General features: G+C 35.8%; 1 protein-coding gene across 2 annotated transcripts; it reads left to right on the top strand.

Moving 5' to 3' along the window:
- The first annotated feature begins 4,507 nt into the window (after positions 1-4,507).
- LOC115976038 (protein Brevis radix-like 4) lies at positions 4,508-9,930 on the top strand. Of its 2 annotated transcripts, none has more exons than XM_031097112.1 (6): positions 4,508-4,655; positions 4,770-4,899; positions 4,995-5,401; positions 7,938-8,073; positions 8,406-8,809; positions 9,530-9,930. In XM_031097112.1, exons 2-6 carry the CDS (start codon positions 4,777-4,779, stop codon positions 9,606-9,608), a joined length of 1,149 nt encoding a protein of 382 aa, XP_030952972.1. In that variant the 5' UTR covers positions 4,508-4,655; positions 4,770-4,776; the 3' UTR covers positions 9,609-9,930. The 2 variants fall into 2 exon arrangements, with proteins under 2 accessions (XP_030952972.1, XP_030952973.1); XM_031097113.1 differs by having other exon boundaries at positions 4,526-4,588.
- The last annotated feature ends 1,691 nt before the right edge of the window (positions 9,931-11,621 follow it).

Below are 11,621 nucleotides of genomic sequence, written 5' to 3'. Positions count from 1 at the left end.
CATGTGCACAGTTGATGGGAGGTGGATATAGTGGTTATGCTCAGCAATAAATTCATTCACCTCATATTTTTTACTATCTCGATTAAGTACAATAACCAAACGTGCTTCACAACCACATCTTGTTTCTACTCATGGATTCTTTATATTCTGATCTCTTTTGTCTTTGTCTCGAACTCCCTCCTTCGCACACACAAATCTCCTTGAAGTAACCACTCCAGTCTTTTTACATTTATTTACATACTCTTTTCTAATACTAAAACTAGCCTTTCTACCATATTCATTATAAAAATCATATGTAATCTCATCTACTTCAAACTCCATCCCTTTAAATGGGGTAGATTCCATGGACACATTAGAAGGAACATGTATTCCCATCATTATCCCTAGAAAAAATTGACCATAAATTTATTATAACTTTCACTTATCATTTGTTTTCAAAACAGAGATGATGTAAAAAAAATGAGACAGAGTAAAAATGAAAGAGTAGCCAGAGTAAAAATGAAAGAATCATTGGAAGCAAGGGAAAATTTGGCTGCTAAATGAGTAGTAGAGTTACGGCATCTACTAATCCAACTAAAATTGCAAGAAACAAAAGACATAGCCAAGTCTTGAATGTCAACAATCAAATGAGAAATAGACCAAGCAGAATAGGGACCATTGGTGTGGATAGACCAGGCAATCAAATATGTTATATACTAATAAAGATTCAATCTTTATCTCAAAAAAAAAAAAAAAAGATTCAATCTTTATATCAAAAAATTAAAAATAAAAGTTCAAATAGACTCTAACTTGCATCCAGCCATCAAAACAACAATATAAATGCAGAAAAATGAGATGGACTCCAAGAATCATCCAGCCATCATAAAGATTCAATCTTTATCTCAAAAAATTAAAATAAAAATCCAGATAGACTCTAACTTGCATCGAGCCACCAAAACAAAAATATAAATTCACCAAGACAACAATATAAATGCAGAAAAATGAGATGGACTCCAAGAATCATCCAGCCATTATAAAGATTCAATCTTTATCTCAAAAAAATAAAATAAAAATCCAGATAGACTCTAAATTGCATCAAGCCACCAAAACAACAATATAAACTCACCAAGACAACAATATAAATGCAGAAAAATGATCAAACATCAAATAAGATAAGCATAAACAAGTTTTACAGATATACCTTTGTTTTGGCAAGATAGAAACAAAGATGTGCTCTAAACTTGTTCTTTGAACCTTCTGTGAAGCTTTTTTTTTTTTGGTTAAAATCTGTGAAGCTTTGAACGTGCACGGATATACCTCTGTTTCAGTTTTCCCTACTAAAAGGTTTTTTTTTTTTGTTTTGTTTTGTTGTTTTTGTTTTTGTTTTCTAGTAGAATTTGTCCGGTTAAGTTAAACAACCCTCTAATTTAAGTGTTTAACCCCAGTTAAGTGTGTATTTACATTTTAATTGACGTGGCATGTTTTTGACCCTTGATAGTTTTCAAAATGATCATGTCCGTGAACTGGACACTCTCCATTTCAAAGGGAAATGAAGAGGATCCAGATCCAGCCCCAAAGGTGATACAATTGTGGTCAACCATGATCTTCAAGATTGGAGGCCAACCAACTATTGGTTCATTTGTTTTCTTCACTTGAAAAACCAATATGGTGGGTTTCAAATTAAAAAGAAAAAAAGATGAAGGTAACATGTGGGGTGGGTTTAGCACATCTATGGATTATCATAAATTTGGGTTTGGACCATAGACAAAGACAATGTAATATTGCAACACGATTGGGATTATGGCCAGCCCTGTTCCTCATAGTTAGGGCCCAACCCATTATTAGTTAATTCACATTTATTTAGGAAAATGCTTTGGATAATAATGTTATTGTTTGTACCTCTGATTCTTTAAAAAGACTAGACAAATATTTAAAAAAGGGGGAACTAGCCAAATACTTTATACTGCAAACTTTGTTGCACATTTTATAACATTGGGTTCCATTGCAATGTCTACTTTTACTCCAACCTATTATATATTCTTTTTAAGACTTATGTTGGTAGGTCCATAGACTAGAAGGGTTCTCTTGTCTGGTACCCATTTTATAAAATTCATATATTGCTCATCAAATAGAAGAAAAGTAATTAAGGGATTCTTTTTCTATAGATTTTGATATCATATAATTAGGTTATGCCAAATTCGTTATATAAAAAATACTAATCAGTGTATGACTCAGCAGTTGGTAGAATACTTAATAATCGCATAACATTGCATGATTTGCACTTTGAAATAAACTAACATAAACCTTTCATTCACTTTTATAGTCTCATTTTAGTGGGGCAAGCATAAGATGACACAACTCTCAAGACTCAAGCAAATCCAAACTGGCATTTGATTGAACACTATAATTCTTGGTGAAAGACCATCTTATATAGTATCTTACTAAATTATTGACATAACCTTTGCCAATAATATGCAAACAAAATCTTAATGCTGTCGTCAAACAAGTAAAGCCTTCTCTGGTTCCTTAAGATTGTCTTTTGTCTTGTTTCTTCATTTAGTTTTTAAAGACATTGCAATAGTGTGCGATACCTTGGAATATTGGAAAAATGATAATTGCAAGTAGGATTAGCTCTTTCAATATCTAATAGATCGCAATGCTTTTTTCACGGGTATGCATAACCCCAAATTTGGTTCGTGTTAGTCTCATTAAATATTAATAATATATAATTTCAACGACAAGCTATTTGGGCGAGAATAAAAAAAAATATATAAATTATTTGTTAAAAAAAAAAAAAGAATGAGGAAAGAAGACGAAGAGCCTACTCATCTAAAGCAAACTACTATAAAACCAATAAGATTTAGTGCTGTGGACTTTTGTAGTACATTGGACAAGGATAGAAATATTAGTAAAAGGACAAGGCACTTACTACCACAGCATTTACCAACCCTAGTGGTATCTGAGGTGGAGATTAAGTATTAATTCCGAGGATGTAAAAAAATGTCTATTATACATCCTCAAAACTTACTTTATTTATTTTTTACCATCTTATTTTACAATCCATCCAACATTCAAGTTCCTATTTTTATATGCAATTCATTAAAATAATATAAACAAATCAATTCTCTCTCTTCTCTTCCATCTTTTCTCCCCTCTTTTCCCCTCTCTCTCACTTCATTAAAATATGTGTTTTTATTTTTACAACCCATGAACTGTAGAGTTGTATATATACAACCTTACTGTTCACAATTAGCAAAAAAGTTTAGATGATCACACCCGGGTAAAGTCCTCTTTTAGTGTCTTGGTTAGTAAAATAGCAATTGGGGGTTTATACACCCCAATGCTAATGCTCAAGCTTGAACACTTGTAGAAAGTTTGCACAACTTGAACACTTGTAGAAAGTTCACACACAAAGTCACTCGTATTTTTTTGTGAAAAAAAAAAAAAAAAAAGAGGTTAAAAAACCATGACACAAGCAAGTCAATTCTTTATTATAACATTTTCTCAACTTTATCAAGAAAAGGAAAGAGGTGGTAAATATTTAAGTTTTGTTGGCAATGGGCAATGTTTCATGCATACAAAACGTCGGCACTCGATACTACTGTACAATGCCATCGTGAGGCATATTCACATGCCATAGTTGTGATGTTGTTGTATTTGGGTATTGGCACACATGCATGTCTGTTCGTTGTGATTTGTGGGGAAGACTCCTATGGGCAGAGTACTTGGTGCTAAAATATATATTTGGTAAATCATCGAACACTTTACCTTATATTTGAATGAAGGAAAATGAGAGTAGAGTAGGGTAGAGAAGACAAGAATAAAAGATAATTATAATCTACTAAATTTTAGTATATACCGATCACCTTTCTCTCTCCTATTCTTTCCCCTTTCTCTCTACTATCCTTTTCCCTTTCTCTATTCTAAACACACAAACGGTTATCTCTATCAAGTAGCTATGCTCCTATTGATTGTTCCACACTAAAAATACAAAATACATTGAAATTAAGCACAGTAAATATAATTTACAATTAGGCTAAACAAATTCATTAAATTGAAACAGAAGATTCTGTACAGTAATTTGTTCCATAATCATATCAGCCAAAAAGAGGCAAACCAAAAAAGCCCACGTTATGGCCCAGTGGGCCGTATCCAATTTTCCATTTTATAATCTTCAGCCACTCCAAACTGTCATCAACATTCAGAGTATTCAACAACATGCCTCGGACTAGCATTTTTCTTCTCAATCCCCCACCACCGTTCTAGCCCGTTCCCACGATGCCAACGAACACCCATTCCGTACACCTGATAGCCAGTAAACACCCGGTAGCGCGTCACACACAGAGACAAAACAGTCACTGAAATGAAAACACACACCCAAAGCTTACCATTATAGCCCAGCCATTACCACCATTCCTCAAAGCAAAACCAAACACTTCCCACAAAAAGCAAAAATCTCTGTAACTAAAAATTCTCAAACCACTAACTCCGACCATTTTTTTATTTTGAACAAAAAAAAAAAAAAAAAATTAATAGTAATTCCCTTCCATTATTATTATTAATTTTAATCTGTTCAGACTTCAGAGAATCTCTGATAGCGTCATTTCAGGTAGCATTTAAAGCTGAGCTCTTATTGCATAAACCCAAACAAACAAAACAGACTAACCGCTCCTCAGGTTTTTTTTTTCCCTGTAATATTTACTAACTTTACTGTTTGTACGCACCGTTTCTTTCTTTCTGCAATGTAGAGAATTCTGATCCGAATGTGAATTCTGTTTTATGAATCGCAGAGAAAGAATGCTGACGTGTATAGCTCGTCCTAAGAAACTCGGGGATGACTCACTGAGTCAACCAGAAGAATCCGACTCCACCAACACTCCCGGCACCAAAACTCAAGCTATCAAATCCCTCACTTCTCAGGTAACTGTGTAAAGTGCTTAACCCTAGGCAATTTCAGTAACTGGCTCTGATTGCGAGGGGCAATTCCGTCATTTTTTTTGTTTGTGTTTTCACAGCTTAAGGACATGGCGTTGAAGGCGTCAGGGGCGTACAGGAACTGTAGCCCGTGCACGGGGCCACCGACTTCGACGACGGCGGCGAGTCAGGCACAGAGTCGACTGAGGGTGATGGGCGAGTCGGACGCGGAATCGGAGAAGTTCCGGTGGTCGTACAAGAGGACGGGGAGCTCGAACTCGGGGACGAGGGTTTGGGGGAAGGAGATGGAGGCGAGGCTGAAAGGGATATCGAGCTCGAGCGGAGAAGGGACGCCGAGTTCGGCGAGTGGGCGCCGAGTCGAACCGGTGGTGTTGTTCGTGGAGGAGAGCGAGCCGAAGGAGTGGGTGGCTCAGGTGGAGCCCGGCGTGCTCATCACCTTCGTCTCGCTCCCGCGTGGCGGGAACGATCTCAAGAGGATTCGCTTCAGGTAGGTCCCACTAACACCAACATTGTTTTCTAAAAGTTTGAACGGTCATGATTTTTTTAATTTAATCAATGTCATTTGGTATTTTGTTGATTGATTCTGATCGGACAGCGATCCTTATTTTAGCGTGTAATTTACTGTTGTGCCATCATCATGGTATTTGCCAACTCTGTAGTGTGACTAGTGATTGATAATAACAAATAGAGAAATATAAGTGGTCCTCTTGGTGGGTGTACACGTCAGACTTGGGGTGTTTTAGTAGATATATTTTTTTAAAATTTTAATATTTAGTAACTCAATCATTCTGTTTAGTTAAAAGTAGGAGATGTTTGGATGCTTTTTTTTTTTTTTTGGTTGGCTTTATGGAAATGAATTCTTTTTGTAGAATATTTTGTTTAAGGGTTTCGTTAAAAAGCATGTTTAGAATATTTGTTAATAAATAATTTTAAGAAAATTTTTATACCAGTCTTACGAAAAATAGAAATTTTATGAAAAATATAAAAAGTTATTAAAAAATTAATTGTTTTTTTTCTATAAAAACTTTCTTAAATTAATTCACTAACAAATGCTCTTAGAGCAACTATTAATAAAATCTTTGGTTTAAACTTTGGTTATGTAGTGCCAAAGAGCAAGCCATTCTTTAATCTCTTAATAGTTTTTTTTTTTTTTTTCTTGTTTTTATAGACTATTTTTGTTCAATCTTCCCTCTTTTTTTTTTTTTTTTTTTAAGTACATCTTAATTACCAAACTTTTAATAAAGAAATAAAAGCGGAAGGGTTTTATTTTTATCATCTAGGCATTTTGGGGTTTTTCTTTTTTTTGGCAAGTTACAGTTATGTTATAATTGGTTTTGAGTCCACAATTTCATCCGCATAATGTTGTGAGAGGAGGAATTGTGAGTTGAATTGGAGCTTATTGCTATTTAAAATGCAATTAGAGGTTATGTGGTTTCCATAAGCTCGATAAGATGAGTTATTTTAATATTTTTTAGATAATATAATTGCTAAAGATTTTTTTTTTTTTTTTTTTCCTGTCAAGAGTTTTTTAAGTTTAATTAGTTGAAATTTTTTTTTTTATGTTTTCAAAAGAATTTAGATTGTCCTTCCTTAAGTATCGAATTGTCAAAAAACAAAAAATACATTTTTTGGATTTATAAGATTTAAGTTGTGGGCAAACTGGCAATGTGGCATGAAAGCTCGAATGTTTGTCCTACTATGGGGATTGACAGCCTGATTTGTTCCCTTTTGTTTTTTGTCTTCTTCAAAATGTGAACACACACAAATTTTGGAGGATCCAAACACCACCTTAGAAGGCTCTGTTCATACGAAGAATTTAGGTGGGGGCCCGGGAAACACTTTGACAGTAATTTTCACGCCCTTAAGAAAAGCAATCAGGGAGAAAGTCCAAAAGTAGAAGTCATTGTGACTAGTTTTAGTGGTGGTGGGGCAAATTTGATTGTGTTGGCTACCTTTTTCACTGAGTATTGTCGTGATGTCGGGAGAAGCCACTTCCCTTTCTTTTTCAAATTCCTTCACGCCTTCCTGATTCTCCGTGGCTTTGTCTTTATCCTGACCATTCTTTTGTCATTTCATGTTGTTGTTGATGTGGTGTTATTACAACTTATTAAGACCTTGGAATTACCCACTTCTTCATCCACCACTCCCAAAAGGCCAAAACTACTCCTACATAGTAGAAGACAAAAACATGAGGTTCTAATAAGAATATGTTGGCTACTAACAATGGCAGTGTTACATAAGCTTTTAAGTCATGGTCCCTTTGCTCTCTTTTCATCTAGGAGACAAAAAATGGAGTGGGGGTTTGAATTGTTTGTCCTTCCTTCATGAGATATTTGACTCATCAGTGCACCCTCAGACTCAGTGGATGGCGTATTTACTTTGGGTTAATAGTTTCTTTATCATTAATACTCCATGGATTGACTTTAACATGAATTTGATACCAATTAAGCCATCTTAATGATGTTATATGCTTTGGTTGGTTTTGCAATGTAGTAAGAATTGATTGACTGTGGACCCCACCTGTTTTTTTTTTTTTTTTTTTTTAATAGTATGACACCCCCTAACGTAAGGTCAATGTCTCTCACCATAAAGAACTACTTTATTACTTGCATCAATTTTTCAGTCTTTGCTTTTAATTATTCTTGAGTTCCTTTTGTCAAAAAAATTTAAGTGTGAACCAGTTTAGTGGCCTAACATTATTGACAACAGTTCCTTTAAGACTATAACCAACAATTATTTAATATTATGGACTTGGTTCAAGGCTTTTTTAAGCATTAGGCATGCGGACTAATTATAGTAGGTAAGAAACTTGATTACATGTTTGTAAGATGTGAGAGTATTATTACGTGAAAGTGGAAATAAAAAACAAACTTGCATTACTTTCTCTATAAATCAACAAAACTGATCCGTACTGTATAAAAATGAATGACACTTTCCATGTGCCATGGCCACTGTTGCTCAATTCTTGTACAGTTTTTTTCATAATTCTAGAATTTTGAATTGTGGTTATTTTCTATGATTAGTCGAGACATGTTTAACAAATGGCAAGCACAAAGGTGGTGGGCGGAGAACTATGACCGGGTTATGGAACTGTACAATGTCCAGAGATTCAACCGCCAAGCTTTCCCACTTCCTACCCCGCCAAGATCTGAAGATGAGGTCAGCTATGAACCTAATTAAGTGCTAGATATATCATCAAGGATAATCAAGAACATTATGGATGCACATTATACTGCTAAAATTTAAGCGTATTGACATTGGATATCATTATCTAATTTGCATCAATTGGTTGAAACGTTTTTCCATTTGACCACAAACATAGATATACTAGAGCAATAAACCTTTTTCATAGAATCAAATTTTCTCATACATGGCCCTGGCCCAGAAAAGATGAATTTATGAATTTTAGCCTACTCTAATTTTTTTTTTTTTTTTTTTTTCTTTAGGTCAATTTTGTTTTGCACTAATGATGTAATTCTTGTCTCCTATAGCAAAGCTTAAAGATGGAATCTGCAGAAGATAGCCCTGTAACACCCCCACTGACAAGAGAACGCTTACCACGTAACTTGTATCGTCCGACAGGGTTGGGAATGGGGTACTCATCCTCAGATTCACTTGAACAACATTCGATGCAATCCCGACATTATTATGATTCAGGTGGTCTCGCCTCAACCCCTAAACTTTCCAGCATCAGTGGTGCCAAGACAGAGACTTCATCAATGGATGCTTCAATAAGAAGTAGCTCTTCTAGAGAGGCAGATCGCTCAGGGGAGCTGTCCATAAGCAATGCTAGTGATCTTGAGACTGAGTGGGTTGAACAAGATGAACCAGGGGTTTATATCACAATTAGAGCATTGCCAGGTGGAAAAAGGGAGCTCAGACGAGTCAGATTCAGGTGAGCTTCTTGAAAACTCTTAGGACAGATTGAAAGTCCCCTAGGAACATACGATGTGGCCCAGTTTAAAGTCTTGATATTCTTGCAACTATCTGATAGAGTGCAGAGTAGTTAAATGTGCATCTGGTATTTCCATCCCTTAGCAATCTGTAGGTCATATGCTTACAATGTTCCAAGCCAAAAGTGCAAATACAAAAATTGGTGGGTCATAACCGATGCCCCAAAAGGGGTCAAAATCTAGCCATGTATACTTGCCTTCCATACTCATAACTTGTACCTCTCATAAACTTGGGGTTGCCAGACCACAAATGATCTGCTTTGGGCATTGTGGCCCATCAAAGCGAAGTTCCTAAAGTTTACATCCATTGTAATGCCCTAGAACTGGGTCTTCTATGGATTTTATTAGACTTGGACATAATCTCCAAGCATGATATTAACTTATCAAGGCTTTAATTTAAGTTCCACAAATTGCCAATTATAACTTGAATTTCAAACATCATGAACACAATTATCAGCTATCAAAGCACTATAACATCATTATCATTGCTCTCAATTATGCTGCCTCCACTAATATTTTTCGTTTCCTATTGTAATTTAGTCTTTACAAAAAACTGAGGCTACAAAAGTAGTTCTTTTTTCCCTATTTTATTTGTCATTATGATATGAAACTGTATTGACTTGAATGCTCTTGAATATTCTTGTCAAATTTGCATCATGCAGCCGGGAAAAATTTGGGGAGATGCATGCTAGATTGTGGTGGGAAGAGAACCGTGCGAGGATACATGAACAATACTTGTGATTGAGCAAACAGGGCGCCTGCTTGGTGCTTTCCAGGGTGTGGAGGTGTTGCTTATTAGAGTGTTTTTTCATTTATTTTGCCACACTAGTAAAAAGTCTCGTCTATAGATAATTAGGTATGCAAACAGGTGCTTCTAGCACCACTTGATGTTTTGGGGGCTGCACACAACATTTGTAAGTGAGTCACGCTTATGATTTTTTCTTTCTTTCTTTTCTTTTTCCCCTTGATTGCGTCAAATATTCTCATGGGATGTGGGTGGTAAAATTTATAATCGATAAGTCAATATCAATGAAAAAAATATGTTCACTTCTTTTTGAGTAAATTATTTCTGGATTTTATTGTTATGATTTTACACCAAGTTTCAAGTGGTATGAAAAAATACACTCCGCCCCTTTTCCAAGTTGGTCTTATTAGTTATTAGTTCGCATATTTTGCCTTATGAGCAAGCGAATGACTAAAAGGTAAAAACACTTGTAAACAAATAGTTTCCATATTTGCACCGAATTTTGTTGCAATTCTTCCTCGTCTCCCATGAGCTGGGAGTTGCTTGTGTTGTGACTGGGTCAAAATTCAAATCTAGTTCATCACTTTCACCAATTCCTTTTTCCAAATCTTGGTGAAGCTAATGAGGACAATGATGGATGGACACTGAAAGGCGAAGATGCTGTTGTCCATTTGTCTATTCTATTATGCTCATCTCATCTCTTTTGGTCGCCAAAAGGGAAGTTGAAATCTTTCCCTCCATTTGGATTCATTTGAAAGCATTTTTTTTTCCTTTTCCCCTAAGCACCTGTTGTTTTACTCCAAGTACTCAACCAACTATGCTCCCCATCCATGTGCAGTTGAGTTCATAGTTTATACTTTATGCCTTACCCGTAAGCAAGATGCTCATTTCATAAGATGCCTCACTTGGATTAGGAAAATTCCAATCCCAAGCAATGGCAAAAATGCCCTGTCCCACTTGACCTGCCTTGTTTTTCACGGATTTTTCCTACCTCAAAGAGGTGATGGGATGGAGACAATTTTTGCTTGCCCTATCCCGCCTTGAACGTATATGTGTGTGTATTATTTCGTCTCCAAAACAAACAATTAGCTCTCATCTTTTACTACTCTCACTGTTTTTCTTTCCCTTAACGTTTCATCTTTATTTTGTCAACGTTAAACCATCTCATTAGGATTAATGAAACAATTCTAACTCACCTCAAACCTAACCTGCCCTCCTCCCATCCCACTTTTTTCTGTCTTGAAGAGGGGATGTGGCACCCATGATCTAAGGTCCTCTACACCCCATTTTTATCCCCTAAATGCAAGCTTGGCCATGGGCTTGTATCATATTTAACCCATTTGGATAGGGCTGAAAATGAATTGAGTTCGGCAATCAATACACTGGTAAAGCATTTGGTAAATTATTTATTTTTATTTATTTTTTAAAAATGGAAATAAATTAACTTGGTAGAAAGTAAGATTAAGCTTGATTTATTTAGCTCACAAATGAAAAAAAAAAAATTGCGATTGGTTGAGATGATTACCAAACTACCTCACAGAGCTAAGTACAGTCTGCTACAGTCTTCTTAGACTGCTAAAAGATTTAGTAAGCACCGTGTTAAAAAAAAAAAGGTTGTGTGCGGGGTGGGTGTGGGGAGAAATTGAGCAGATGGACCGATAGAGGACTTTATTATCAGCCTCGCTTTGCTAGAAAGTGGCATTGGGGGAGCATGGACCAAGCCCAGAAAGGAAGAGAGTCCTAAGGCCCCTGTTAGACCGAACTATAAGCCCAATTAGATCCTAATAATTAAGGAACATGCTCTTTCCTGAGTTGTAATGAACGTTGAACCCTGTATGGGCTTGGACCATTGGACCTACATTAACCCATACTTACCCACCATTGCATCATTTTGTAACGGGGAAGTAATTTTCTGATAGTATTGATACCAAGCAGCTGTAAAGCAATAACTTCCTTGGAACTAGGAAGTAGTGATACAGAATCTACAACATTAACATTTGGAATTATCT

This window comes from Quercus lobata, chromosome 2, assembly GCF_001633185.2.
Source record: "Quercus lobata isolate SW786 chromosome 2, ValleyOak3.0 Primary Assembly, whole genome shotgun sequence".
NCBI classification, from domain to species: Eukaryota; Viridiplantae; Streptophyta; class Magnoliopsida; order Fagales; family Fagaceae; genus Quercus; species Quercus lobata.
Note: the sequence above shows the minus strand (reverse complement) of the source record. Positions and strands in the feature narration are given on the sequence as shown.

Bases quoted from the DNA above. Each gene is read 5' to 3' on its own strand.
- LOC115976038 (XM_031097112.1), top strand. From the start codon at position 4,777: ATGCTGACGTGTATAGCTCGTCCTAAGAAACTCGGGGATGACTCACTG. The intron at 5,402-7,937 runs GTAGGTCCCACT...TTCTATGATTAG, and splicing joins CTCAAGAGGATTCGCTTCAG to TCGAGACATGTTTAACAAAT. The intron at 8,074-8,405 runs GTCAGCTATGAA...TGTCTCCTATAG, and splicing joins CGCCAAGATCTGAAGATGAG to CAAAGCTTAAAGATGGAATC.